Source organism: Equus przewalskii, chromosome 1 (genome assembly GCF_037783145.1).
Source record: "Equus przewalskii isolate Varuska chromosome 1, EquPr2, whole genome shotgun sequence".
NCBI lineage: Eukaryota > Metazoa > Chordata > Mammalia > Perissodactyla > Equidae > Equus > Equus przewalskii.
In genome coordinates, this window is record NC_091831.1 from 121,778,108 (window position 1) to 121,805,128 (window position 27,021).

The 27,021-nt window shown below is 45.1% G+C and overlaps 1 protein-coding gene and 1 long non-coding RNA gene across 6 annotated transcripts in view; one reads left to right on the forward strand and one right to left on the reverse strand.

The window, feature by feature from the left end:
• The first annotated feature begins 7,686 nt into the window (after nucleotides 1-7,686).
• On the forward strand, nucleotides 7,687-8,297 carry LOC139083649 (uncharacterized). Its single transcript, XR_011540534.1, has 2 exons — nucleotides 7,687-7,823; nucleotides 7,993-8,297. It is a non-coding gene; the product is annotated as an uncharacterized lncRNA (long non-coding RNA).
• The window catches only part of THSD4 (thrombospondin type 1 domain containing 4), a 552,284-nt gene continuing 533,497 nt past the window's right edge, over nucleotides 8,235-27,021 (reverse strand). For 4 of the 5 annotated variants that reach the window (XM_070621956.1, XM_070621972.1, XM_070621963.1 and 1 more), the window contains 4 exons: nucleotides 25,640-25,813; nucleotides 18,477-18,656; nucleotides 14,734-14,878; nucleotides 11,152-14,279 (listed from right to left, as the gene is read on the reverse strand). In XM_070621956.1, the coding sequence (XP_070478057.1) occupies nucleotides 14,137-14,279; nucleotides 14,734-14,878; nucleotides 18,477-18,656; nucleotides 25,640-25,813 (642 nt within the window). In that variant the 3' untranslated portion in view covers nucleotides 11,152-14,136. Of the gene's footprint in view, nucleotides 14,280-14,733; nucleotides 14,879-18,476; nucleotides 18,657-25,639; nucleotides 25,814-27,021 lie in introns of all 5 variants that reach the window. The other variant, XM_008519725.2, reaches the window with a different exon arrangement.

The following is a 27,021-nucleotide window of genomic DNA, read 5'->3' on the forward strand; positions in this document are numbered from 1 at the left end:
CCTACTCCATGGAATGTTTTGCCCCCCAAATTCTAGCCCAAGAAAATTTGGGAATTTGTTCTTAGAAATTGCAGAAAAGAATTTTTAGTAATCACAACCACAGGCAGACTATGTAAACTCTTTTAGTGATGGATCCTGGCATGTTACCCAGTGTTTAATGCACAGCTTTGTTTTTTTAATCAAAGCACCAAAGAGGAGCTTCTGTGATGGAGCAACAAGACCATCGTCTGACACTGAGGCGGCAGCTTCGCCCTGTGAGAACATCTGCTGGGTTTGTTCTGATAACGTTGGTTCACGTGCGTCAGAGCTCCTGACATGTCATCAACATCCAGGAAATAGATGCTGAATTTGTTGAGCTGAATCATTGAACGGCAGGCACCTCAGTGTTAGAATATACGGTGTTCTATAAAGAGGACTTCCTACGTTCCCATAAGAACTGTTGAGATGATTTGTCAAAATGGTTAGAGCTGTCTCCAGTTTTTGGCTAGAATTCAGTTTTTCTGTATTTTAGAGGCGATTGTCTCACAGGCCAGATGAGCAAGGTTCGGGGCACACTGAGCAGGAAGGATATTTACTGAACTGAGACTTGGTCAGGAATCTTTGTCTTGTTAGACTATTGGGAGGAGGAGAAAGTAGGAAGCCACAGGACTGGGTAACCCAGCCTGGCGGGAGAGGACCTGTCTTCCTCGGCAGACGCTGGGAACGGAGGCGGGACCAGGCGGCGGAGGCTGGGTGCTGACTTCTTGCTGCATGAGAGAAGGGAAGCTGGAAGGCTGCTTGGAGGAGCTTGCACAGAAGACAATGACTGAGATCACCTGGCAGGAAGTCTGAGTGAGGATAGAAAGTGGATGCCTGGAGCCTGGGAGCCAGACAACTTTCTGGACACAGAATTGCCTGTTGTTTCCCCCAGAGTGTGGTCAGAATAAATGAACTGAACATTCCGGAATCCATGCCAGACCAACCTGTCAAGACCTGCTCGTGGAGGAGCCCTGGGGAACCTTCCTGAAGAGGCCTGGGCAGGTACAGAGGCTACCGCCTGCCATCCCACGCCCCTGCCGCAGCCAGGGGGCGCCAGCCCCTCCTGAGCGCTGATCAGGGAATCTGCACCAGAAAGGCTTTTCTGAACCATATGATGCTTCCAGCTACTAGTTATCCCAGTGTGGCTCACACTTGAGTAACCTTCAGACAACTTTTAAAGGAAAATAATTGTTTCACTAACCTCCAATGTCGAATTAAATAATTTAATGTTTAATTATAATGTTACAAAAATTAAGCTAATAGGATTATAACTCTTATAAAACTATATAATCAAAATGAAATTGCTAATTAGGTGAAAACACTATTTCAAAACAGAATCAAAAGCAACAGCATTGGTAAGATAGATAACGTTTGCTGAAACTCAGCTGCCACTCACAACATGGATACAGGAACCAACTGCATGGCGCAGAATCTTTTGGGTTTGGCAGATACTGACAAGAAACTTGCCCTCTTGTCTCCCCACACTGCTGCATATCCTGCCCCAAATAGTGAGTCTGTGACATAATTCAGCCTCTGCTTGGCATGAACAGACCTTTTAATGCTAAATTCAACTCCATTCTTCTTGTATGAGCTCATCTCATGACAACTTAAGTAACACTACGTGGTCCCAGTGCTGGAACCAATGGTCATGTTGGGCTACAAGGCAGCCAGCTAGACAATGGAGTATATGTTCATGCCTAATTTTAAAATATTTTTATGAATGTGAAAACACAAAATGAAAAAATTTATTATTGAAAACACTCCTGAAAAACACGTTTTATTAAGTTCTCTCCCCAGGATGAATTCCCAGGCACGGAATTATTCAGTGAAAGGGTATATTCAGCTTTATGGCTCTTGCTACAATGTGCTAAGTGGACTTTCATAAATCAACATTTTCCTGGAAATGGCATTTCTCAGCTTGCCTCCAATGCTAATGGTTTAACCCAGGAAAATAAGTGTTTGGGGCACAGTTAATACAAGTGCACGAATCCACAGCTGTCATGTCCCGCTTCTGGCCTTACTCAAATCCCGTCCCTCCTCTGCCCAAGTTCCTGACTGGCCTCTCCTGTCACTCACAGTGAAACCAGAGTCCTTCCCTGGCTCCCAAGGCGTCTGACCGCACCCCCTGCGCCCCCCGCCGTGTTCTGCAGTTCCTGAACTCTGTGCGTGCTCCAGCTGAGGCCGGGCGCCTACACATTCCTCTGCCTCCCACGCCCTCATCCAGATCTCCACATGGCCAGCTTGTTCTCGCGCCCCCTAACCATCTTATTTAAAACTGCAACTCCTGGCCCATCTCCACCTCTCCCTCCCTACCCATCTTCTCAGCCTTGCTGTCTTCCATGACACATATCACCACCTGACATACCACGCATAAATTACTTGTCTATGTCTTTATTTTCTCTCTCCCTCATTAGATGTAAGCTCTCTGAGGGCAGTCTTATTCCACTTGGTATCCCGCTACAGATTCAGTGCCTAGCAGAGTGTCGGGCTCAGAGTAGGTGCTCAATAAATATTTGTTGAACAAGTGAGTGAATGATTGTCATGACTAGGGAGGCATAAAGGCAGGTGATATAAAGCAACTCCCAAGGGAGAATGCCTGAATTCTTTGGCAAAAAGAACTCAGAGGTCAGGAGCAGGCTGACAGGTCTACTTATTTCATTTCCCTCAAATCTGGGCGCGCCTATGATTACTCTTGACCAATAGCATGAGGCAGAAGTGATGCCTGGGACTTCTAAGCCAGGGCCTTAAGAGATCTGGCAGCTTTCTCTTCCTTTCTCTTGCATGCTCTTCCTCCTCTGTCTGACATATTTGAGAAGATCAAGCTATAAGGAGAGACCACATGAAGAGGCCGTGAGGGGAGGGCAAGGCCCTGAGACTACGTGGGGGAGAAGCGAGGAATCCGGCCAACAGTGAGAACTAAGGCCCCAGATACAGGGCCCTGAGCAAGCCATTCCAGCCGTCTCAGCTGAGGCATCACCTGGGAGTGAAGAAGCCATCTTGGATGGTCCAGCCTCAGTGGACAACACGTGGAGAAGAAACAAGCTGTCCCCAGTGTGCTATGACTGAATTCCTGACCCGTAGAATCATGAGAAACAATAAAATGGTGGTTGTTTTAAGCCACTAAGTTTTGGGCTAGTTTATTACACAGTAATAGATAAGACAAACTAGGTCATTACCTGAGAGCATGAATCGGGTGTGAGGGGCATGGGTCTGAGCTCAGATGAGCCTCAAGGCAAAGATGAGACTCAAAGTTAGACAGGCAGGACCATCCAGGGCTCAGGAGTGAGGAGCCAAGAATGCTGCTGTCTGGGGGAGAGACTAGAGGCTGACGTTGGTGTCAAGTTCAAGCACATTTGATCCTTTGAGTCCCACTGCTTCTGTCCCCCTCCTACCCTGGCCAGCCTCCAAAGAAGAGTGACTCTGGGCTAAGACGAACAAGTTTTTGGAATCCACCTGTAAAAGCAGGACATAGAAGTAGAGGTGGCTCCTTGAAGCATTTTCTCTGGAGGCAATAGTGTGTGTATGTGTGTGTGTGTGTGTGTGTGTGTGTAGATATCATCAAAGAATTTTCCCCCATTGTCCTTGGGCTCTCTATCTAGAGCCAAAGAATCTTTGTGAAGCCACAAACGTAACAACAACATCTGCTGTAATGTATAACCCATACTCAAGGAGTAAATTATGCTTTCAGTTTAGTTTTAAAGGGAGTTTTGTGTTGCACGTGGATTTGTGCAACTCTTTTGGAGGGGCAGCGCCATGCAGAGGGACAAGCACAAGCTTTGAAACTACATGGACGCGGGGTCAAGTTCCTCAACCACTTATGACCTGTGTGACCACGAGTAAGTCTCCTAATCTGGCTGAGCCTTGGTTTTCCCAGCTGTAAAATGGAGAGAATGGTCCCCAGCTGTCAAGGTGGTGACGAGCACTGCAGGGCTGTAGACAATGCTGCACAGAGGAGGCACTGCAAGTGTGGGCTCCCTGACTGCCTGGTCAGAAATAACATCCTTCCAGCACCACCATTCCAGCTAGTGGAAAATGGAGAGCCAAATACGATGTCCATTTACTTGCTGTTCATTTCAGAAGCCTGGCTGCATCCACTCTAACTGGTCCCTTTGTGGGTCTCCTTGTCTGCAAATGTTTTAGGTTGCACAGTATTTTGTAAAGTCCACAGGACTTATGTATCCTCAATGCCCCCAACAGTGCCTGGCACATAGTGTGTGCTCAATAAATATTTGTTAAATAAAGGGAGCTATGCAGCCTAAGCCGATTTTAAGGAGTAGCTCCCCAACAGGCCAAAGATGAGCAGACACTGCAGTGTTTGAACTTCCACGGCTGCCGTCTAGAACTTCGTGCTAAGGGTGCAATGATCAGACTTCACTGGTTATTTCACCCATGTTCTTCCTCTCCTCTGCTCTCAGAACCCCCCACTGCACCCAGCACAGCTGTGTGTCCAGCACCAGATGACGGATCCTGATTGGTCCAAGCTAATTATGACAATTCTGTTTCTGTTTGCCCAGATTCCTCTGCAGCTAGAAATGACCATGCCCTACTGCGGCCAATGAGATCTAAGTGGAAGTCTGCTGGCCAGGAGAGGTGGTTCTAGGAATATGTTTGCCTTCTTGGTAAATGGAGACAAATGCAGTTGCAGCTGTCCTTCCTCCTTCATCCCCTGAAGATGGACATGATAGCTGGAGCAGAAGCAGCTGTCTTGTGACCATGAGGAAGAAGCCAAGAGAACTGCAGAGAAGCTGGCCCTGAAACTGTTGAGTTGCTGAACCAATGCCAGAAACTGCCTTCCTCCAGAATTCTTGTATAACAAGAATAACAAGTCCCTAAGTCAGAGTAGTCAGATTTTCTTTTACACGTGGCCAAATTAATGCCTGAATGATAACACAGATTATCTAGTTAAAAAGTTAAGGGGGCTGACCTGGTGGTGTAGTGGTTACAGTCATGCGCTCCACTTCAGCGGCCTGGGGTTTGCAAGTTCAGATCCTGGGCGTGGACCTAGCACTCTTCATCAAGCCACCGCATCCCACATAAAATAGCAACAGATGTTAGCTCAGGGCCAATCTTCCTCACAGAAAAATAAACTAAAAAGATAAAATTACATGATGTATGACACATGAGTGCAAAGATGTAAAAGAGTTTCAGAGTTGGTATGTTTCACTCATCAAAGGGGTAAACTGGTAGATTAAGTCCAAGAATCTAAACTTTACAGAAGACTGTTTCATAGGAATCTCAGGAGTCACTTGCTCAACTTCTCAATAAAAACCAGAAAACCTGCAACTTTCTTAAAGTGCTAAGTGCCTCATTTTCAAAGCACCAGTTCCACCTGGGGGCTCGTTAGACCTGCAGACTCTCAGGCCCTACCAAAGAGCCACCAAATCAGAATCTGACGCTCAACAAGAGCCCAGGTGATCCACAGACACGTTAGTGAGCTGCACCGTTCTCAGCGGTTCTCAGCCCCGGCTAGACTGTCCTGGTAGTACCCAAATACCCACGCCTGGTCTCCACCCCGAGCAACTAAAGACTGGAATGTGTGGGAGTGGGGGTCCCAACGTCACTTAAAAAAAGTTCCAGTTGATTTCATTACACAGTGAGGCTTAATGAAAACCCAGGACAGACCCTACCACTTAGCAGTGTGTCCTTGGCCAAGTTATCTATTCTCTCTGAATCTCGATTTATTTATCCATCAAATGGCCACAAAATGAAGTGCTTGCTACATAGGAGTTGTGAAGATTAAACTAAATCAGGTAAAGGCCCTAGAGGACACCTGGCACATACAGGTGCTCAATAAATTAGGGCTGCCCGGCCGTGATGATGCCAGGGCTCGCCTGGGGCACTGGCTAGCCGTGCAGCCCGCTGTGCTCTCCTCTTGGCGAGGCGCCACATGGGGGGGGGTGGGGGTGGGAGGTGGGGGGGGGGGGTGGGATGAGCAGTCCAGGTGATTTCTATCATTAGAAAAATTTGAAAAACACCACCAAAAACGTTAGCTCTCTTTCTCCCTGTCCTCTTTTTGTATTTTATTCCACCCTCAACTTTTTATTTTAGAAAATTTCAAACTTCAGAAAAGAATAGTATGATGAACACCACATACTCTTTACTAATATTCACCAAAGTGTATTTTACCTATTTGCGTGTGTTCTCACTCTCCACCCACTCGCATGCACACGCAGGCTATTATTGACCTGTGATAAAGTAGATTGCAGACATCGTGACCTTCAGCCCTAGACACTGCAGCAGGCACATACTCCTGCTTGAGCATCATATCCAAGAAGTCTTACCTGGATTCAACTGTGTCATCTTAAATACAGTCCATATTCAAATTTTCCCTCTGCCCACGTTCCTGATCACTCTTTTTTGAGGGTACCACTGTCTCTTGAATATCTTTTCTCACTGGTAAGCCTCTCTATTATGGGGACATCTTATTTATTTTTTTGGTGAGGAACACTCTCGCTGGGCTGACATCTGTTGCCAATCTTCCTCTTTGTGCTTGCAGAAGATTGTCACTGAGCTGACATCTGTGCCAATCTTCCTTTATTTTGTATGTGGGATGCTGCCACAGTGTGGCTTGATCAGCGGTGTGTAGGTCCACACCTGAGATCAGAACCCGCGAACCCTGGGCAGCCAAAGTGGAGCACGTGAAGTCAGCCACTATGCCACCGGGGCGACCCCAGGGACATCTTATTTTGAACCAAGTCTGACTCCCTGTCCCTTGTCTTTGTTCATCTGCTGGAGGTATCCAGGTTCTTGTTGTCTGTCCCTAACGGTCCTTGAGATGTCTAAAGATGGCTGAAGAGAGTTTCCTCTTCAGATTTCCCACCCCCATCCCAGTCAACATCCTGGCATCATCCTCTGGGCTCTTTCCTGGTGGTCAATCAATTTGTATGACGTGTGATTCCTAGAACTGAAGACCTATGGTTCCAGCTGACCCCTAGAACAGAGCAGGCTTGCCACCTCTAGGTGGCAGTTGTATATCTTCAAATGCAGCCCATGACCATATCAGTCATAACGGCTAAGCAACTCATCCAGTCCTTGTGCAACTGATGTCCATTGACTGGGATTGATGTGGATAAAGGACTGGAACTAACATATGCTGGGACCATCTAACGTGCCAGGCCTGGGGAGATGGAGGTGGGAGAGACAGAGGCCTGCTCAGGGGGATACTGACTGTAGAATCCTAGTGCCACCAAGTGTTAGCTGGAGACTAAACCTCTCTGGGTCTCAATGTCCTAATTTCTGGAAGGGGATAATATTCCACCTTTCTAGGTCTGCTGTGCAGATGTAATAAGACAGTGCGTGTGGAAGCACTCAGCATGGTGTCTGGCATGTAGGAGACTTCTGATCTGGGTCTTGAAGAATGAATGGCATTTTGGGGTAATGAAAATGTTCTGGCAATTGTTGCACAACAGAGTGAATGCACTAAATACCACTGAAGTGGATACTTTAAATTGGCTAAAATAGTGAATGTTATGTTAAGTGAATCTTACCACAATCAAAAAAAAAAAAAAAAAAAGAGAGAGAGAATAAATGGAGATTTTCCAGGCAGAAAAGGTGGACTGGAGAGCCGGGAAGCACATTTCAGGCATTATAGCAAGTTTCTGAGAGTGACTGCCCGAGCCCCGCAGGACAGAGCTTGTGGGCACTCCAGTGGAGGCTGTCTCTAGTCCAGGGTGACTTTCAATGGGTATTACGACCTAAGTCATATTTCACTTTATTAGGCACCAAGACGACCTGATTTTGTCGAACACTTTGCAAACTCACCACCAAGGTGAAGTCAGCTCGAGGGGAGTCGGAAGAAGTTTTAGGTAAGTTGAGAGATGGAGCCATGTTGAATTGGCACAGCGGGTCCCAACCTTTCCTGCCTCCTGGTGGGGTGGGGGGGTGGGGGGGGGGGGGGGGGCGGGGAGGTTTAAAGAAACACTGTACCAGCGCAATCCCGAGGGCGGTGCACATTCCTGAATCTTCTATCTGAAGCTCCTCAGGTGACTCTCACATACAGCTGATGCTGAGGACCAGCCTAAACCAGCGGGTTGAAGTCCGCCGTGTCCAGGGCACTTCCTGTTCTGAGCGGCCCAGCGCCCCCGAAGCCCAGAGCCCACCCACCAAGCCGACTGCTCCCGGGAGCGCTCCATTCTTCTTGTCAGAGGGGGGCTGTCTGAAGCAACATGAGTAGGAACGGAATAAGGCCCGAGAAAGCACAAATGGGTTAACAAAGCTGATCTTTTAACCAGTTTATTGTATTTTTACAGTAATAAAAATAAATTAGTCATACACAAAAATAGTTGTCATTTTGGCTGAAGAGAAAACAGACTGTATTTACTCACATAATTCACCTTCTATCCTCCTTAAACAATAATTTAACACCACAAGGGTGACATGGAGTCGCTGGAGCATCAGAGGGTTCCTTGCTCCGGGCTGTGCAGTTGCCAGGACAACTCAGAGCTCCGCCCCAGCAGTCCCATTGGGGACCCTGGAGGCGTGGGCAGAGCGGGAAACGCCTCCCCTCCCTTCCAGCCCCTCCCCGCCCTTCCAGCCCCTCCCCGGCCCTGCCGCCGCCCTGCCTCCTCGGCAGCGCTCACCAAGCCGCGCCCTTACTGCTGCTGGGTCTAACCAATGAGGCCGCACACACAGAAGGGACGAGAAAGGCTCTCGTATTTCCTTTGCCAAATGTTCGGGGATGAGGAGAGGGCGGATTATATGAGCAAATATAATATTTAAGATGGAAAGGTGGCAATCCAGACAGACCTGTTTCAGGTACAATGCCAGGGTGAAAAACCCCTGAACGAGTCGAAAAGCAGAGTAATTTATATTCGATTTTAAAACCCAAGGAATTTGACTAATCAGTATACTAAATTCTAAGTATGGACTTAGAATAAGACATCGTGTAGCAACTTTCCAGGTAGCTGGGTTAGTAGGATCAAATGATTTTACACAAATGTGGATCGCATATGTAAATAAATACCTATAAGGTCCCTTTAAAATTAACATATTCTAAATAATAGAACTATTTTGGTGTAGTGACTCATTCTGCCAATAGAGTTCAGAATACACATTTCCTATAGACATCTTGTATTTACAAAGAACAAAATAATAAGTTATAACAAAGTATATCCTTCTGTCAAACTGAGCCTGGGGATCTGGGGATCAAGGCAGGTGGAAGTTAGTTATGTAACAGAATGGCTTTCCTCTCAGTGAGGCAAAGGGCTCAACGTCTGGAAGATGCTGGGAAAGCTGGCTGGAAGCTCCCCCCCTCCAGTGGTCACGTTTCCTCAGCACAATGGAAGTCTCCCACTGTCACACTGAATAGAACCAGGAGCGTGGGATGGTTCAGGGTGGAGACAATAACTTCGCTCCGGCAAAGGTGCAGGAAAGCAAGGCGAGTTGAGAGAGAGGGAGATGCTATTTGGAGGGTCCTAGTCTAGTCAAGGCTCTGCCCTGATCAAGATGTGTGACCCTGGGCAGGGAACTAGCCATCAGGACGTTTGGTTACAGATCTGTGAAGCAGGACCAGACAGGGCAGCTCTGAGCAATCTGCTAGTGGTTCTTTGAGGTGTGAGGCCACATTCAGCTCAGGGGAGGAGGGCCAGACTGGGTTCAAAACGGCAGAGAAATGGGAAATAACTTCTGCTGCGTACTTGCCATTCCAGGCCAGGCGGATCACTTAAAACTGTACTACTGAGAGAGTTACCAAAGCCCAGACTTGGAAAGGATCTTAAAAGCATGTGGCTCCAGTTGGGTGCTGGAATGCACTCTCCAGCATCTCTGACAGATGGCCATTCAGCCTCCGCTGAGACCTCCCAGTGACTGGTCAGTCACCGCTGACCACAGAGCCTTCTGAAGGCTCTTGGTTCTTCTGCAGAGCTATCTCAAGTCTCTTTTTCTCCAAGCTAAATACTCTCATGAAGTCCTTGTCACTGTTTTTAATAGTCTGCACCCCTCATCTGAATGCTAAACGTTATCAACATTCTTAAAGTTTCCGACGATAGCAAATATAATATGGTATGACTCTCACCAATGTTTTCTCCTTCTGTAGCCTAAATGTCTCATTTTTTCCCCCCTGTGTTTTCTTTGGGTGGTTCCATCCCACTTTCTTGACTCACAGTAAGCTTAGTCAACTGAAACTCTTACATCTTTCCCATCTTGAACTTGTATACTTTTTATTTATTTATTTTTCAATCCAAAGGGAGGACTTCATGTTGTTCCCTGGTGAATTTCTAAGATCCAGGTTTTGTTCTAGTCTCCTAGATCTTTTCGGATCCAGAACCTGTCACTCAAGCCATTAGCTCTCCAAATTCGTGCCATCCACCAATTTTATCAGTAAGGCGTCTAACTTCCCATCGAAGCTGTATTAAAAATGTTTCACATGGCAAAGATCCAATGTTGGCCTCTGCCTGCCAGGCTAATTTGGGCTCCCTCAGGTTTGGTTATTTAGCCTGTTTTAGGAGAAGTCACGTTTCTTTTTACCACTTATATTTATGTGTTCCACATTAGAAAACTGATATTCCAATTCTAAAATGATTCCATTAAAAAAAAACAGGGCGCCACTAGTTTAGAAAGGTACTAGTAACCTCTAGATTTCTCTCTCTGCCACACAACTTGATGAAAATAAATTAAGCTAGTGTCTCTCATTTTTCATCCCTCTGTAAGGCCAATCTTTGTAAAGGAAAAAGAGTGTTGAATGCTCAACACTTTGAAGATAAGTAAATGATGCATACTGAAGGAAATGAAGAAAAAACCAAACTCCAAGAACCCTGGACCGAGAAGTAAGGCAAAGGGACAGATCTGAGCGCTAGCATCACACTGTAGCTCCCCGAGGGCAAGCACAGGCCTTGCTCATCTCGGTTCCAGATTAGCTGGAAGGTAGTGGGCGCTCAACATGCCTTTAATGAACTGAACTGGCTCCCTCTAGTGGCCGGGTTTACAACATTTTTTTTTTTTTTTAGCGTCACCTCTTTTATACTATTCCTTTTCTATGGGGAGAAATGCAAGTCGACGTGAGGATGGGCAGGGCCCACTGCATTAAATGGCCTTCGCCTAGGCTGCAAGGGGGCACAATTTCCTTCTTAAGTAAGTGAAAGTAAAAAAGAAAACTATTTCTGTTTGGAGCTTTGTTGATTTTGTGAGAAAAACATGTAACAGCTTTAATTCATTTAATTTTAAAATTCAGAGCAGAGAATGCGGCAATCTAGTACATAGGGGGAAAAAAGCAGTATGAAAATGTAAATTTCAGTTCTGCATTATGGCCATTTAAGGGAACAGGGAGAGGATGGACAAGGAGATGGCAGATAACGGAGAGGAGAGGCTGAAGCAATGGGGGGCCAAGAAAGGGGGAGGAGGCATGCCCGGAGGGAGAGAGTCATCAGAAGGTCCCACCCAGGAAAGTTATCACTGGAAATACTAAAGGACTGGATCATATGTGTTGTGCTAAGGACAAAGGCATTTAGATATTGATATAAGAAACAAGGATAATTTCCTAGTAAAAATTGGATTTCTAAGACAAATAAGTTGATAAAACCCCTGTTTTAGTAATTTAGAACCTCTTCAGAGATGAGTGAATTCCAACAATAGCTCAACTATTTGTTGGAAGATAAAAAAGACCCCTAATTAAGGTATTTTTTCCCCCTGAAGACATGAGATTGATCCACTTGCTCCCACCCAGTCCCACAACTACATGATGGCCACTCTCACAGGAGGATCGCTGCCCTTTTGGGTAGTGTGTGGCGGCCACAGGACAACGTTAGATGTCAAGGAGACAAAGCCATCATTGACCTAGCCCAGTCGTGAGAATCCCAAGTTAAGGACCTGGGATGTTCACCTCCAGCCGTATGGAGAACTCCCTTTTAGGATGGAGAGCTCACTCATGTATGGTGGTCCATGCCTCTCCTGGGCAGCTTCGATGGCTAGAAGCTTTTCCCTTAATTTGAGCTGACATCAGCTTTTCTGCTCTTCCACCCATTGATCTTGCTCTGCCCTTCAGCATGAAAGAAAGCATCTTTTAAGAAATCCTTCCAATGATTGGCTAGCTCAGCAAGATATGAGAGCAGCCATACAAAGGAAAAACTCCCCTGAGACAGGAAGCAAAAGCAAGTGGTGAGAGGGAGAGAGTGGGCCCTGGGCGGGACACCACACGCTTGGCTTCTCTGGTCTCCTTTTGCTTGGTGGGCATGGGCTCCTGGGCCTCAGCCCAGTGGCTTATTGCACAAGTTCCATAAAATCAGGAGAGATGGGGGTGCTTCTGGGAAGTGATGGCTGGGGCTCTCTAGGAAGAGAAGGACACCCACAGAAAGGCCAGCTAGAGTTTCTGAAAACCCTAGGGTCGTGGGAAGCTGATGGAGTGCATCAGACCAGGCTGGCGTCTGCTTCCAAAAGCCCCAAATGATCATCAGATTAGCAGATTTTCAGGGGAAAGGGCTCATGGCAGAAACTCAAATGCTGAGAATCCAGGCGTGCTTTCAAAGGGAAACAGGCCGGGGAGCATGGTACTAAATAAGATAAATTTTCTACAAGCTTAGAATTTGTTTAGCCTGATAGTTTTCTTAATGAGTGAGTGAAAGAATATATCTAAAATACATATATATATATATATTTCTTCTTCTTAACTGGTTTTTCAGCTAGTTCACCTTTCCATATGTACTGTACCCGCCTTCCAGCCTGAGGCCTCTCGAACTACAGAGTTAGGGGAAGTGAAGCAGAGAAGACCCTGCCGCTGTGGCCATCACTGGAAGAGTTCACAGCCCCTTCTCCCAGGTTGGCTGTATTAACGTAGATCTTAATGCTGAAGTCTGGAAGGGGAGGATATGGGTTGTGAGTCATGGGAGAAAGGAGGGATGCAAAGTCACAGAGAGAAATCCATAAGTCAATCAAGAAAGAGCAAAGGGAGACTCTTTCTAATGGAAGTGCAGGGTTTGCTGGGATAGCTTGGTTGGGATTCCCGGGTGATGAGTGTGAACAGCCCAGGAGAGACGGCTAAGGAGGGGAGACAGCCTAGGGCAGAGCTGTCGGGAAACCTGGTCGGGGACCCGAAAGGCTCTGTGGCCAACGGGACCCTGATGTGTGATTCCATGGGAGGAACCTATCACTGGGGAACAGAATCAGTGTTTCAGGCAGTCACCTTGTTGCCCTCCAATGGCCTTCTCATCTCATGGGACAATTCCATTCCTGATGGGGTTTAACAAACCTGCAGAGTGCTGTAACCAGGATCCATGACTTCCTGGGGGAAGGCATAAATAGAAATAGACTTCTGAAACAACTGAGCGCAGGGGATGACGTCCTGACCTCTGGTCAGAGGAAAACTCAAAGGCCTGGGTTTCATGTGCTGAACCGGAAACTTCTCAGCCTCTCGGTCTGAAATGAAGCCACATCCTGCAGACCCAAGACTAAGGCCTCGGGGTGAGGGCTTTGTGGTCAGACGCTTGGGGTCGGGACTCAGCTCTGCCACTGAACGGGTGACCGTACCCGGCAGGTCAGTTACCTAAGTTGTCTCAGTTTCCTTGTCAGTAAAATGGGGATAATGATTCATTCCCTGCCTCCCATTCTGAGGCGCTGTGAGCCGCTATGAGCTAATATCTGTGAATATACCTGCAGAACAATAAAGCTCTATACTGACAGGAGATATCTGTGTCGTAAGGCAGGAAAACAGCCTAACGTCTTCGAGAATGAAAACAGGCACTGTGGGCTGAGGTAACAGGGAAGTGGGCGTCTCAGCAAGGCTTCTGGGGCTCTGGGGTGGGCACTGCCCCTCCGACTCCCCAAGGGCGCTGATATTGGAAAGGCCGGTAGCACCAGGGACAAGGCAGTGCCCAGTCAGTGCCCGACCGCTGACCTAGAAAGTGCAGGCTGGGAGTCTGGCTGAGAGCCACGCGCACTCCCCACTGCTTGGTTTTCAGGGAGCACAGTTGGCAGATGCCACGTTTCCCAAGGAGGGGATGATCAGTTTATGGCGATGCTCAAAGGACAACGTGGCTTTGCTCCTGGGAACCACGTGTACACCTTACACGGAGGTGGTGACTCAGTTGGCTGGCAGCGCATCGGGCCAGGGAGCCCCTGGTGGAGCAGGAGCCAGCCAGTCCCACTGCTCACAGACTCCCTGTCCTGCCCTACTGACGGGGTGTGGGGGTGTTATCTGCTCCCCAGGAAGCCCGGCTGCCTGTTGGCCACGCGAGTGCAGGAGGCGCAGCAGGCCGTCTTGTAGTAGTTGTAGACGCAGAGCCGCGCCTGGACCACCACGTTGCAGTTGTAGTACCTGTCCTTGCAGTTTTCATCTGCAGCAGAAGAGAACAAAAAAGACTCACTGAACACAAGAGGCAGCCTGTACTTACGGAAAGAGAAACGCAGCTTTCAATCCTGGCCTTACTGTTTATCACATGAGAGGTGTGAGCGTGGGCTAAGAGCTTATGTTTTTTCCTTTAAACATAAAGCTGAAATCTCACTACTTCGACCTTAAGGATGACGGAGGCAAATCTCTGCATGCACTTCCATTTTAATCAGTTCACAGTTAAGTTGATCTTTTGGTGAGTGGCTTGGATGGCCATCTGCCACAAACAGCCACCTTAAACTGTGAAACTTATCATACTGAAAGGATTTTGACCCCTTGAACTCCGTGGCTAGGCACAAGGTCACAGAGACACCTAGATGGGCTTGGCATTGTCATACCAGAGAACTTGACGGAGCTGAAGAAAGACGAATCTTTACTCCAAGATAGGAATCCCTACTTACCAACTTCAGGGACACAGTCCTGAGGGTTACAAGATTCTTTCTCTTCTGGTTTCAACTGAGGGTCACAGAGATTACTTAGGGTCATATCATCTGACAGACAGCGCACTTCCCGGACCCGGAAACCGCCCTGGCAGCTCTTGGAGCACTGCATGGGGACAAAGGGAGAAAGGTAGATTCCTTGGCAGCCATCAGCTCAGCACAATGGAGAGGGCAGATACTGGAAAAGGTCTAACATCTCCCAAAGGAGACAGAATATTCACACAAGCTCCCGTGCGCCTCTCCACCGGCTTCACCCTCATCCACTGAGGCCCAGTCACGTCCCAGCCCTACCCCACCCACGTCCCCTCCTCACATTCTTTTGACAAAAATCTGGACATCATATAACTTCCTCCATAATATTTCAGTTTGTAGCTCTAAAAGACAAGGACTCTCAAAAAATTACCACAATCCCATTTTTACATCTAGAATTAACAATAGTTGTTTATTATTTTCAAATATATATATATTCAGTGTTCCTATTTCCATGTCCTGTGAATCTCAAAGATTTTTAATAGTTGTTTTTTTTTTTCCTAATCAGAATCCACATCAGGTCTGCACATTGCCATCGGTTGACATGCCTTTTACAACTCTTTAATCCACAGGTTCCCTCCACTGTATTTTTTCCCTTTGCACTTTATTTGTTGGAGAAACCGAGTCCTTTGTCCGGCAGAGTTTTCCATAGCCAGGATTTCGCTGACTGCATCCCCACGGTACAGTTTAACGTGTTCTTCTGTGCTCTGTATTTGCTGTGTATTGGAAGTTGGATCTAGAAGAGGCCTTAACAGGTGCAGCTTTGATCCTTTTCTGTGGTGAGACTACTTCATAGGATGCGTGTGGTTGTCTCTCTTTTGGGGATGTCAGCAGCCATCGATGAGCAATGCCCAGATCCACTAGTTTAATTGGGGTTGGAAATGGTGCTAATATTCTACCACTCCTTCTTTCTCTAGCTGGGAATCTTTTCTAAAGAATCTCTCCTGCTGTCTCTGCCCCCGCCCCACACATTTTGTCTTTGGTTCCCCAGCGGTACAGCTTGTTTAGGAAAAACAGAGTAAATGCTCCATTATTCCCCTTTATTTATCAGTTTTCAGAATAACAGGTTAGTTCCTCTAACAACCTCTAATAGTGATTAGCTTATTATTATAAACTTGTTACAAATGGATGAATTTAAACATATATGATGTGTTTCATTCAATTTATGGTAGTTATTATTTTTCCTGATGCTCATAATGTCCCATCAATGACTAGCGTGAGCCCCTAAAAGTTGGTCCTGGGGTCTCTGGACATGAACTCGGTTGTCTTTGAGAATGTCCTTGCTGCCTGGTTTGAAAAGATAGTCCACCTAATTTATACGTACATGGTCCCAGATCTGGAATCAGCCATCTCTCTAAGAATTCTTGGTTCCTTTTAGTGGACAGTGGTATTTTGAAACCACATTCTGGCTGACAGGCAGGCCCTTTCCTACTGGACTGTCATTGTTTCTTGGCTGTTTCAGTGGATAATACTAGAAAAGAGTTTCTTTTTTTTTAAGATAAATTGATTAATGAGTTCATACTGACATTGCTAATTCGAATTCAGGACAATAGGATTTTCACTTAAACTTCTCCTATCTTTTATCTGTATCTTCTTTCTCCTAAGTTGAGGACCCTATTTCTCAAGGATATGGGGGATAATAGAGTTATACTCTCATATTTTCATATATACTATCATAGTACCATAAAGTATACTACTCATTTACTTTATTGCACATTATATCCCCAATCATCTCAGGATACATCCAACACTATCACTAAAAATGTGACTATTGCAAACAATGTAAACATTTTTCTGCAATTCTTCTTGTCCTTAGGGATGGACAAATTACTACGTTTTAAAACCACGTGCAATAGTGCTGATGCCCCCAGTAGGGTACATATTTAGCTTCATTTGTTTTATTGCATTTTCCATTTTTAGGGATTGCTTTTTAAAAAAATTCAACTTTGTTTTATAATTATATAAAATATTTACTTAATTTCACACTCAAATTTATAAAACAAGGCATGTTCCAACATTGAGCTTCCATCACTGTCTTTGCTATGATAGTAACCATTTATTTCATATTTGTTTCAGTCTATTTATTTCTTTTTAAATTTACAGACAGAAAAATTCACTTTTTGTGGTGAACAGTTCTATGAGTTTTGACAAATTCCTAGAGTCGTTTATTTCTCACTGCAAACAAGACCCAAAAGTTCCATCTCACACAGCAAATCCCCTCGCGTTTCCCTTTGTCGTGAGATTCACCCACCGCATCCTCCGGCAAAATCACTGACCTGTTCTCTGCCCCTACAGTTTTGCCTTTTACAGAATATTATGTAAACAGGATCACATTACATGTAGCTTTTGGGGTCTTTCTTTCACTTAGCAAAGTGCACTGAAGTTCACCCACGTTGTCGGAGGCCCCAGCAGTGCACTCGTTTTTGTTGCTGAGCAGTGTTCCGCGAGTGAACGTCCCATGGTTTGTTTATTCATCCACCTGTTGAGGGACATCTGAGTTGTTTCTGGCCAAGTGTTTTGGAATTTGTCTCTTTGATGTGGCCTGGTGAATTTGGCTCCTTTTAGACTCTCCGAACCGAGTGGCAAAATAAAACAGTGACCTGTTCTAACATTCTCAAGGGTCTTGGCCAACATCAAAATCATTAAATTCCATTTCCCAGAAGTTGACAAAACACTTCTGAAACACAACACCTCCTTTGTCCCCACTTGCCCCTGAGATGCGCTTGACCACACACTCGAACGGCCGTTACCACCGGAGTGGACACACACTGTTTGGAAATAGGACTGTCAGCTTTTATTTGCATATTTCATAAGCAAAATCCCTTTCCTCACCTCTAAGTGATTCTGACAAAGGCTCTGGCTTCTATTCCGGGCTCACCGACAGCCATTGCTTGAAGATCTTCAGTGACACAAAGCAGAATGACTCCCCACCCCCACCCCGCCACGTGTCCAAGCTGTGTTAGAAGGTTCCTGGCAATGATGCTAAGTAAGTTTTATGTTTCATGAAGTTTCTCGAAAATAAACTCTTCTACTTGGAAAAAAAAGAATTTTATCACGATTTCCATTCTTTCCCATTTCCTTCCTTAATAATTTATCTCTGTATTAACTGTCTGTCTCTGTCTCTCTTCATTTACGTACTACTCTCCCTCCTTACAAAAAAGATTTTGCGATGGCTTAAGAGATACTTAAAGGGCTACAAGGTAAAAAAAAAAAAAAGAAAAAGAAAAAAGTGAGGAAATTGGGGTAAAAAGAAGATAAAAGTAGGAAAAAGAAAGAGAAGCCAGGGAACTTTGGCACACAAAATCCACTTTGTAAGGTCTGATAAACTCTCTCTTAGAGATGGGCCACAATTTTGGCTCTGAGTTTCCTAGCAGCCAATTCAAAGAGAAAAACAGGATCAGTCCCATAATCCACAATCCATGTTGTCTGTAGGATTTTAAAAAGTGTACACAACACACACAAATCAAGATCATCCCAGGCTCCAGCTCCCCCACCAAGCAGGCTGAGCCCAGGGGTGCCCCAACAGCAACCGATGAGAGCAGATTGCAGTAGGGAATCTATTCGAGGGCTGAGTCCAGTGCCTGGCATCTAGTAGGTGGTCCAGGCGTATCTACGGGAAGAAAGCAGAAGAATGACGTACTCTTGAAATCTCTATCAAGAGCACCATGACTTACCATGCTCCATTCTGTGTTAAACCATTTGGCCCCACAAGGCTTGAGGTGGCAGGATTGCTGGCTGGGGGGTCTCTCCAGGAAGGAACATTCATAGGGGTCAAGCACTTCAAAAGTATCTGCATTCTTCCTAACACAAATCACCTCCCTCTGTTGGGTCCCGCTCCCACACTCGATGGAACACTAGAGAAAGAAGCAGAGAAGGACGGGTGTCACATGATGGAAAGAGGACGAGAACTACCGTCCACCAAGGGATGTTTATGAATGCTTTCCATCATCAATTCAGTGAGGGAGAGTGCATGGGCACCTGGGAAATGTTTCTGGAGGAGAATTGCATGTGGATTCCAATTTTCCTAACAATTCTGTGTCTAGAATGGAGACTTGGTGTCCTGAGTTACCACAGCTTGAGGATGCTGGTCCCTCCGATCCTGGTCCCTCAGTGCTGAGGGTGAAATGGTTTCCTATAGACTCCCCCATGGGAACACACCAGCTAGTCAGTTTGGTTGATTCTGTCCAGTAGACTCTGACCACTCTCACTGTGAAACTAGGAACTGACAGTCTGGTTTATCTGCTGGTCTCTTAGAGGGTGGATACTGGGAATGAATTAGTCTCCCAGAGTCTGCTCACCTGTGGATGAAGGGCTAGGTTAAGATTCACACAAAGCTGAGAAGACAATCTCAGACTTGGGACAATGTCACCTATGGTCAACCCTCCCCTCCCAAGAGGGTGGCCAGGCGGAAGCCTTTGACTCTGGGGTCCAATCCCCTTGCTACCTAACTTGGTGCTGAAGCTTGCTATAGTTGTGGCCACAAAGAGGCCAGTCAGACTCTTAGACCTGTTGGCGTGTTGTTAGTTTACGGAAATACAATGCATATAACTGCTCATAAATTTCTCTATTTAGTATCTATTCCTTTGTAAAATGGTTTTTGTTCATGTTTGATTTACTCTTAATACTTTTTGGTTACAAATTTTAAAAGCTGTGATCTATATACTTTTAGAGACTTTCAAGAATCTACTGCCTTTATGAAAAGCCTGTAACAACATCTACAGCTGAAACTCTTAATACTAGCCTTGCTTTTGTACGCAGACGCACAGTGAAATAAAAACAAGGGGAAAAAACTCCACACCTCTGCAGAAAAAAAACACAACCCAATCAACAGACTCTGAATTAGTCAAACAAAGCGCAATAAACATCACCATCAGCAATTTCTGTTTTGTGTCTTCTTTTCTGCCATTTCATAGACACAGACATCCAGAAAACTACAGGTCTTCTTAGTTTTCCTATTTTCTTCCATGTTAGTTAGTCAACTTGTCTGTTTGGTGCTGGAGGTTGAGTGCAATCCCAGCATCGCAGGCAGACGGTATTCTATCTCTGTGGTTTGTACGTGCGTGTCATGATCTGTCAGACCTGGGTTTTCCCTGGATGTGATCTTTCTCATCTGTGTAGAACAATGCATGTCGTAACATGTTAGTTCCTTATTGATTGGAGTGTATTCAGTATATTCATGTTTTGTCTTTTTCTTTCAAGGGTTGCAGACAATGAAAGAATCGGAGGCAGGAGAGAAGCAACAGGCTGCCAGGCAAAGGTAGGAGGAGGAGAGCCGGAGGAGTGAGGGTGTGTGTGAAAGGTCCGGGGCGGCAGGAGCAGGACGCTGGGCTGAAGTCAGGAGAGGCGGAAACTAGTCTAGACGTTGTCACGAATTGGTCTTGTGTCTTTGGCCAAGACATTCGCTTCCCCAGGGCTCCATTATCTCACCTGCAAAGAGCGGGGTTTGGAAACCTGACCTGAAAGACCTCTGACTCCTCTGAAGGTCTCTGTCTCTACTGAGTGTTTGGCAGAATAGCAGACTGTAAACCTTGACCAAAACCTGAAGTTATTTTATGCTGTTCGGAAAGTCCTTGAAGACGTTAGGTAGTTAAGGGAGAATGAGCACATATCTCCATGTTCTCTGACCCTAAATGCCCAGAAACAGCAGAATAGTAGTGTGTGGAAACAAGTGAATGGATGTGTGTGCATGAGACAGTATCTGAAAACAGGAAAGGGTACTCATCCTCAGTGGGCCAGAAATCCTGGGGAATCTTTGAGTGGTGAAAGGCAGATGAGAGTAAATTGAAGGAAAAAATCACAGTTCAAAATGCACACAGAGGAGGACTCCAAGCAAGGAGGGAGCAGCTCAAGTGCTTTAGGCGAGAACAGTGCGGACACGAGAATGTGAGGAACAAGAGGGAGGCTCGGATGAGGAAGGGTGATCAGCTAAGACAATGACCAGACGCCTGACTGTGCCAAGGAAGAAGTGAAGGCATTTACCCCTACTGGGAGCGTTCAAGTCCAAGGGCAAGGTGAAGACATTTTCAGATATTCCAGGGGTCAGAAAACTTAGGGCTTATGAGTCTTATTAGAAAGACTTTACTGGGTTATGGTCTCTAACAAAATTAAAAGAACCAGGAAGAAGACACAGGATACAAAAGTAGAAGTTGGCAAAGACATCAGTAAAAGCTATTGTTAATAATGGATATACAGTTTCTTTTTGGAGTGATAAAAATATTCTGGAATTAGATAGTGGTGATGGTTGCACAACTTCATAAATATACTAAAACCACTGAATTGTATACTTTAAAAGGATGCACTTTATGGTATATGAATTATATTTCAATTAAAAAATCTTTGGAGAGGAGGAAGTTATGTTAAAATCTAAATTAGTATTTTCTATAAAATTAATTACCATTAATGTGGAGTTAAATCCAGATGATGTCAACATCTTTTTGGAGGTCTTATAGATTGAGAGAGTGGAGGTAAATAAAAGGGGACTTAAGGCTTCTGTTTTCTTTTAGGAGAGGATGTGGTTATTGATAACTTGACACTGATTGAAACATAAAAGTTTAAAAGTCTGTGTTAGGGGCCGGCCCGGTGGTGCAGTGGTTAAGTTCGCATGTCCTGCTTTGGTGGCCTGGGGTTTGTTGGTTCAGATCCTGGGTACGGACCTACACACTGCTTGGCAAGCCATGCTGTGGCAGGCATCCCACATCTAAAGTAGAGGAAGATGGGCACGGATGTTAGCTCAGGGCCAGTCTTCCTCAGCAAAAAGAGGAGGATTAGTGGAAGATGTTAGCTCAGGGCTAATCTTCCTAAAAAAAAAAAAAAAGAAAAAAGAAAAGGAAAAAAAAGTCTGTGCTAAATCTTTTTTCTTCTGTTATCACTAGATGAAAAAAAAAATAACATTTATAACTTCCAAAGTGTAAGAGGGAAAAAACAGAATTAAGGAAACCTGCCCAATAAAACGTGTGGAAAGGAAAGAGGAAAAAAACCCAAGAAAGCACAGCAATAGAAAACTAAACAGAAAACACAAAATAAGACAACAGGGAAAAGTCCAAACATAGAAGTGATTACAATAAATGTAAATGGTTAAAATTTACTCTTAAAAAATAGACACTTGCATATTGAATAAAAATAAAAACAAAAATAGTTCTGCATACCAAAGACACTATTTAAAAATACACATGAAGTTGAGAAATGTATACCAGATGAAAATCAACAATGCAAAATAAGATATAGCAAATATCAGATAAAAATATGATTCATAGAGAAAGGCATAGAAGACAAAAAGTAATATTTACTAGGATAAATGCTTCCACTGAGAAGTGATAGCAATTATGCACGTTTCCACACCTGCAGCTGTACTTTGGTAGCTCACTGATCCAAGACCGCATGAGAATGGAGACGTCTGCTCAGATGTCAATGAGAAGAAATGTGATCCAGACACACAGGCAGATAAGAGGGCTGCTCCTGATGACTACACACTGTGAAAGACCCCTCAAAACTAAGACAATCTAAGGGTGAAGTAAGCCCAGAACTGACAGAGAAGAAAGGAAACAGCTGGGCATGAATAATAGACTTGGCAGCATACCTTATGAATAAGAGCTGGGCTATTTTGCCTCCAGAGTAAAAAAGACTCCCTAAACTGGACAGGTCTTACTCTGTCAGGCTGGCTTTCTCAAGCCTCAACACAGCAACTACTAGCACCTGTGCTTACAACTTTCCGGGAGGGGGGGTCTCTTTTCTTAAATCCATAAAAGTCCCAGGGAAGGACTCTGTCTGGCTCGGCTTGGGTCACATGTCCATCCTGGACTGATCACTGTGACCAGGCTGGTGGGGTGTTCAAGATGCCGACCCTCATTCAAACCACGTGACAGGAAGGAACATTTATTTTTATATTCTGAAGTCAGTTAATGTTTAAGACTCACCTTTCAGTAAAGAAGAGCTCTATTTTATTTTCTCTAGGGATAATGCCAAATTCCCAGGGCAGGGAGGTGCCAGCAGGCTCCAACATCCTTACAAATTCAGAACCAAAACCTTTGTCCACATTCAATCATGTTCTGACCCTTATAGACAACAGGGCAATACATTCCATGTTTCTTATCTTGGCAGAAATAAATGCTGCTTCACCAGGATTTGCACCACTTTCAGTTCTCTGAGCTTAGGTCTAGAGTTAACAGGAGGCCCACAAACAAAGAAGACCCTGAATCCTGCTCCCCTCTCCCCTTCCAAGATTGCAGGCATGCCAGCTGAATCACACTGCTCATCCTCACTGTGCGTGAAGACCGTTATGATCTGATATTACAATTTCACGTAAGACTCTTCCCATCGCCTCAGTTTCCGTGGATATTTGGTGTAATTGGGGTCCCATATACATCCCGCTTCTGAACTATCTTTGGGGTTTAGATGCTAGGTGTGTTGCTACCAATAATGAGACAGAAACAGCCACCAGAAAAAATAATAAAGACTGGAGGAAAGAGAGCTAATATTTATTAAGCATTTCCCACGTCCCAAGCAATGGGTAACCCCCTTTATATATAGCATTTCATGAACACCCATTACAATTCTAGGAAGTTGGTATTATTATCCTCATATCGGGATATCTGGATGAGGAAACAGGCTCAGAGAGGTTAAACTTACCTGCCCCAAGTCAGAGAACTGAGGAGAGGCAGCGCTGGCATCAGTTATCAAGCATATCTAACTCTGCTGTCCTCTAGGGCAGCACTGGAATACTTGAATTCTCTTTCTTTCTGTTTTCCATATTTTACAGTTCGCATTATAAAAACGTTAAAAGAGGGGCTGGCCCAGTGGCATAGTGGTTAAGTTAGTGCGCTCTGCTTTGGTGGCCCAGGGTCCACTGGTTTGGATCCCGGGTGTGGACATGGCACCGCTTGTCAAGCCATGCTGTGGCAGGTGTCCCACATATAAAGTAGAGGAAGATGGGCATGGATGTTAGCTCAGGGCCAGTCTTCCTCAGCAAAAAGAGGAGCATTGGCAGTGGACGTTAGCTCAGGGCCAATGTTCCTCAAAAAAAAAATAAATAAATAAATAAAGGAAACTTGAGAAGAAAACATTTGCCCATATTGTTTATATAAAATGCCATACTTTGAAGTGGTTGAGATAGGCTCCATATATCTTCATATTCTGTTTGTCACTTGCCATTATATCATATGCACTTTCCACATCTTCCTATCATTGTTAGTGTTACATAATATTTTAAAGAGTTACGATATACCATAATATCCCTAACTACCCTGCCGTCATGAACACCTCTGTTGAAAAAGCCTTTTTTCTTCGGTTAATTATTTCCTTAAAATGAATCCCCAGGAGTGGGGTGACTGGGTTAAGGCAAATGAACACTTTTATGGTTCTTGACTTTTATTGCCAAATTGCTTTCCAAAGGGGTTGTATCAATTTACAAGGACAAGGCAGTCCATTTTTTCAGGGGCTGTTTTTAAAGCTACTTAAAAGAAATAAAATTCTATATGGAGCCAGAGGCCCTGATAATGTGTAAATCATGACCATCAGCCAAAAAGCCCTTGGAGAGCCAGCCAGCCCCGGGAGCCAAGTGCTCAGTGGCCCAAGAACTCACAATGTTGATGGAAATCTTCGCAGGGCAATGCGAGGGAAGGGTCGTCTCAAGTTTTCTTAGGGGGTTCATGTTCAATTTTGGAACCGTAAATCAACCGATTAACTGAGTTACTTTATTAAAGCATTCGGAATTATCTGTTCTTTACAATGAACAACCTCAACTTTTTCTTTCTGCTTCTATCTTTCTGTCAGCTTTATTTGGGTATAATTGACAAATAAAACTGTAATATATTTAAAGTGTACACATGATGATATACCTTGTGAAAGGGTTCTCACAATCAAGTGAATTAAAAACACACTCATCACCTCACATAGTTACCTTTTGTGTGTGTGAGAACGTAAGTTCTACTCTCTTAGCAAATTTCAACTATACAGCACAGTGTTATCAACTGTGGTTACCATGCTATGCATTAGATCCTCAGACCTTATTCATCCTATAACTGAAATTTGGTACCCTCTTACCAGCCTCTCCTCATTTCCCCCACTCCCTAGCCCCTTGCAATCACCATTCTATTCTCTGTTTCTCTGAGTTCGACATTTTTTTTTAGATTCCACAAATAAGTGATACCATGCAGTATCTGTCTTTCTGTGTCTGGCTTATTTCACCTAGTATAATGCCCTTTAGGTCCATTCACGTTGTCGCAAATGGCAGGATTTCTTTCTTTTTAAAGGCAAATAATATTCCATTGTATGTATATACCACATTTTCTGTATCCATTCATCAATCAACAAACACTTAGATTATTTCAATACCTCGACTGTTGTGAATAGCACTGCCATGAACACGGGAGTACAGACACCTCCTCGAGAGAATGATTTTGTTTCCTTTGGATATGTACCCAGAAGTGGGATTGCTGGATCATATCTATTTCTGCTTCTGACACTCAAATACAGACAAAACTGGCTTTGTTAACATTAATAATAATAATAGCAGCAACAGCTACGATTTATTGCGTGTTTATTGTATGTCAGGCACTGTGCTGACATTACTTTGTTTCTCCTAAAAATAACCTCATCAGCAGCTGTCATTACCAGCCCTTTTCGGACAAGGAAGCCATGCTGGGCCCCCGCTCCCTGGCGCAGGGACACTTGTCTCGCTCACTGAGCATCCTCGAGTGCTTAGAAGAGCATGTCGTAGGTGCTCAATACATACTGTTGACTGGCCCAGGCTCCAAGCAGCACAGCGGGATCCAAACCAGGGATACCTGGGACTCCCAGACCCCTCCCCAGGGACGACAGACACTCCAATTCGGCCACTCACCTGACTCCAGCTCCCCGCAAACCACTCCACCTTGCCCGTGCAGGGCCCGTTGTCACACGGGGTGGCCTCCGCTGGCCGGTTGTTCCCACAGCCCTCCAGGGGCAGGCTGCTGACGTGGTTGGTCATGCACACCACCGAGCGTGTCCGCACTCCGACCCCACACTCTGCCGAGCACTGCGAGACAGGAGAGGGCGGTGAGAGGGGAGGCCGCCTGCAGGTCCCGGAGCCACTTTCAGACGACTCAAAGGAGGACCAAACACCTCGTTTCCAACCAACTCTTTCCCTGGAAATTGCTGGCCACCTCTCATGCCAGCCTACACCATGATGAGACAGCGGTACGGCAAACGCCCATGTTAGATTTTCTGGGACAGTCTTCATTCCAAATATCCTGTTCCGCTGCAGCGATTAACACCCTCAGCCGCACCGGGCTCTCTCTGCCAAGTTTTGCTTTCGAAACTATATACAGCAGCAGAAGAACGACAGCATAAAAACTCGGGCACATGTCCACCTGCGATTCCACTTTCTTCCTTTGTATTAGTTATTTGTGTCCTATTATCTTTTCTTTATAGAAGTAGGCTTGTTGTGGCCAGGGACCATGAAATCGTCTTTAATTCCCTCTCAGGGCATCTCACCCATGCGCAAATCCATGAATATCCACTGAATCGGGGAGTGGGCCCTCCCTCACTCATTCCTCTTCTCTGCCAGCACCTTGCCGGCCTGCAAGTGCCCCTTTAGATCATGACCAAAGCCCATTCTGAGGGTTTCTGCAGAGTCTTCTCTTAAAAACAGACCCAATGTTTGGTTTCTACCAACATTTCCATTTTTAAAAATAAACAAAAGCAATATAATTTTAAATAAAATTTGAGAAAAGGAAAAACAATACAACCTGGTTTCCTTATCAAGGTTTCTATTTTCATTTTTGGAACTTGCTGTCTAATCTTGTAAAATCGCAGCCCAGGGTGAGTAATCAAACATTTACACGACCACTGTTAAGGGGGCTGCACTTCCCGGAAAGGAAACTCTCTGGAACACAGAGCTTGAAGGCACCCAGAACATGCTGCTTTGGCATATTGATTATTTTGAGCTAAAGGCAATTGAGAAACAGCAGATGCAGAAAGAGGTCTCTGCCCTCCCCTTCTTGCCTAAAGCAGGGCATCAATTTCCTATGAGAATGGTGCCCTCCCAGTTCCAGGGAGAGAACATTCTCATCATCTGAGATGGGGAATCGATGCCAAGATGATGTCTTCACAAACAAACCTTACTAAAGTAACCCTTATCCTCTGGTAGTTCTCCCATATATCTCTTAGCCATTTTCCCACAATTTACGGCTTCTAGAAGTCCAAACATCTTTCCTTCGTCTATTCACTTCTTCATAATTTATC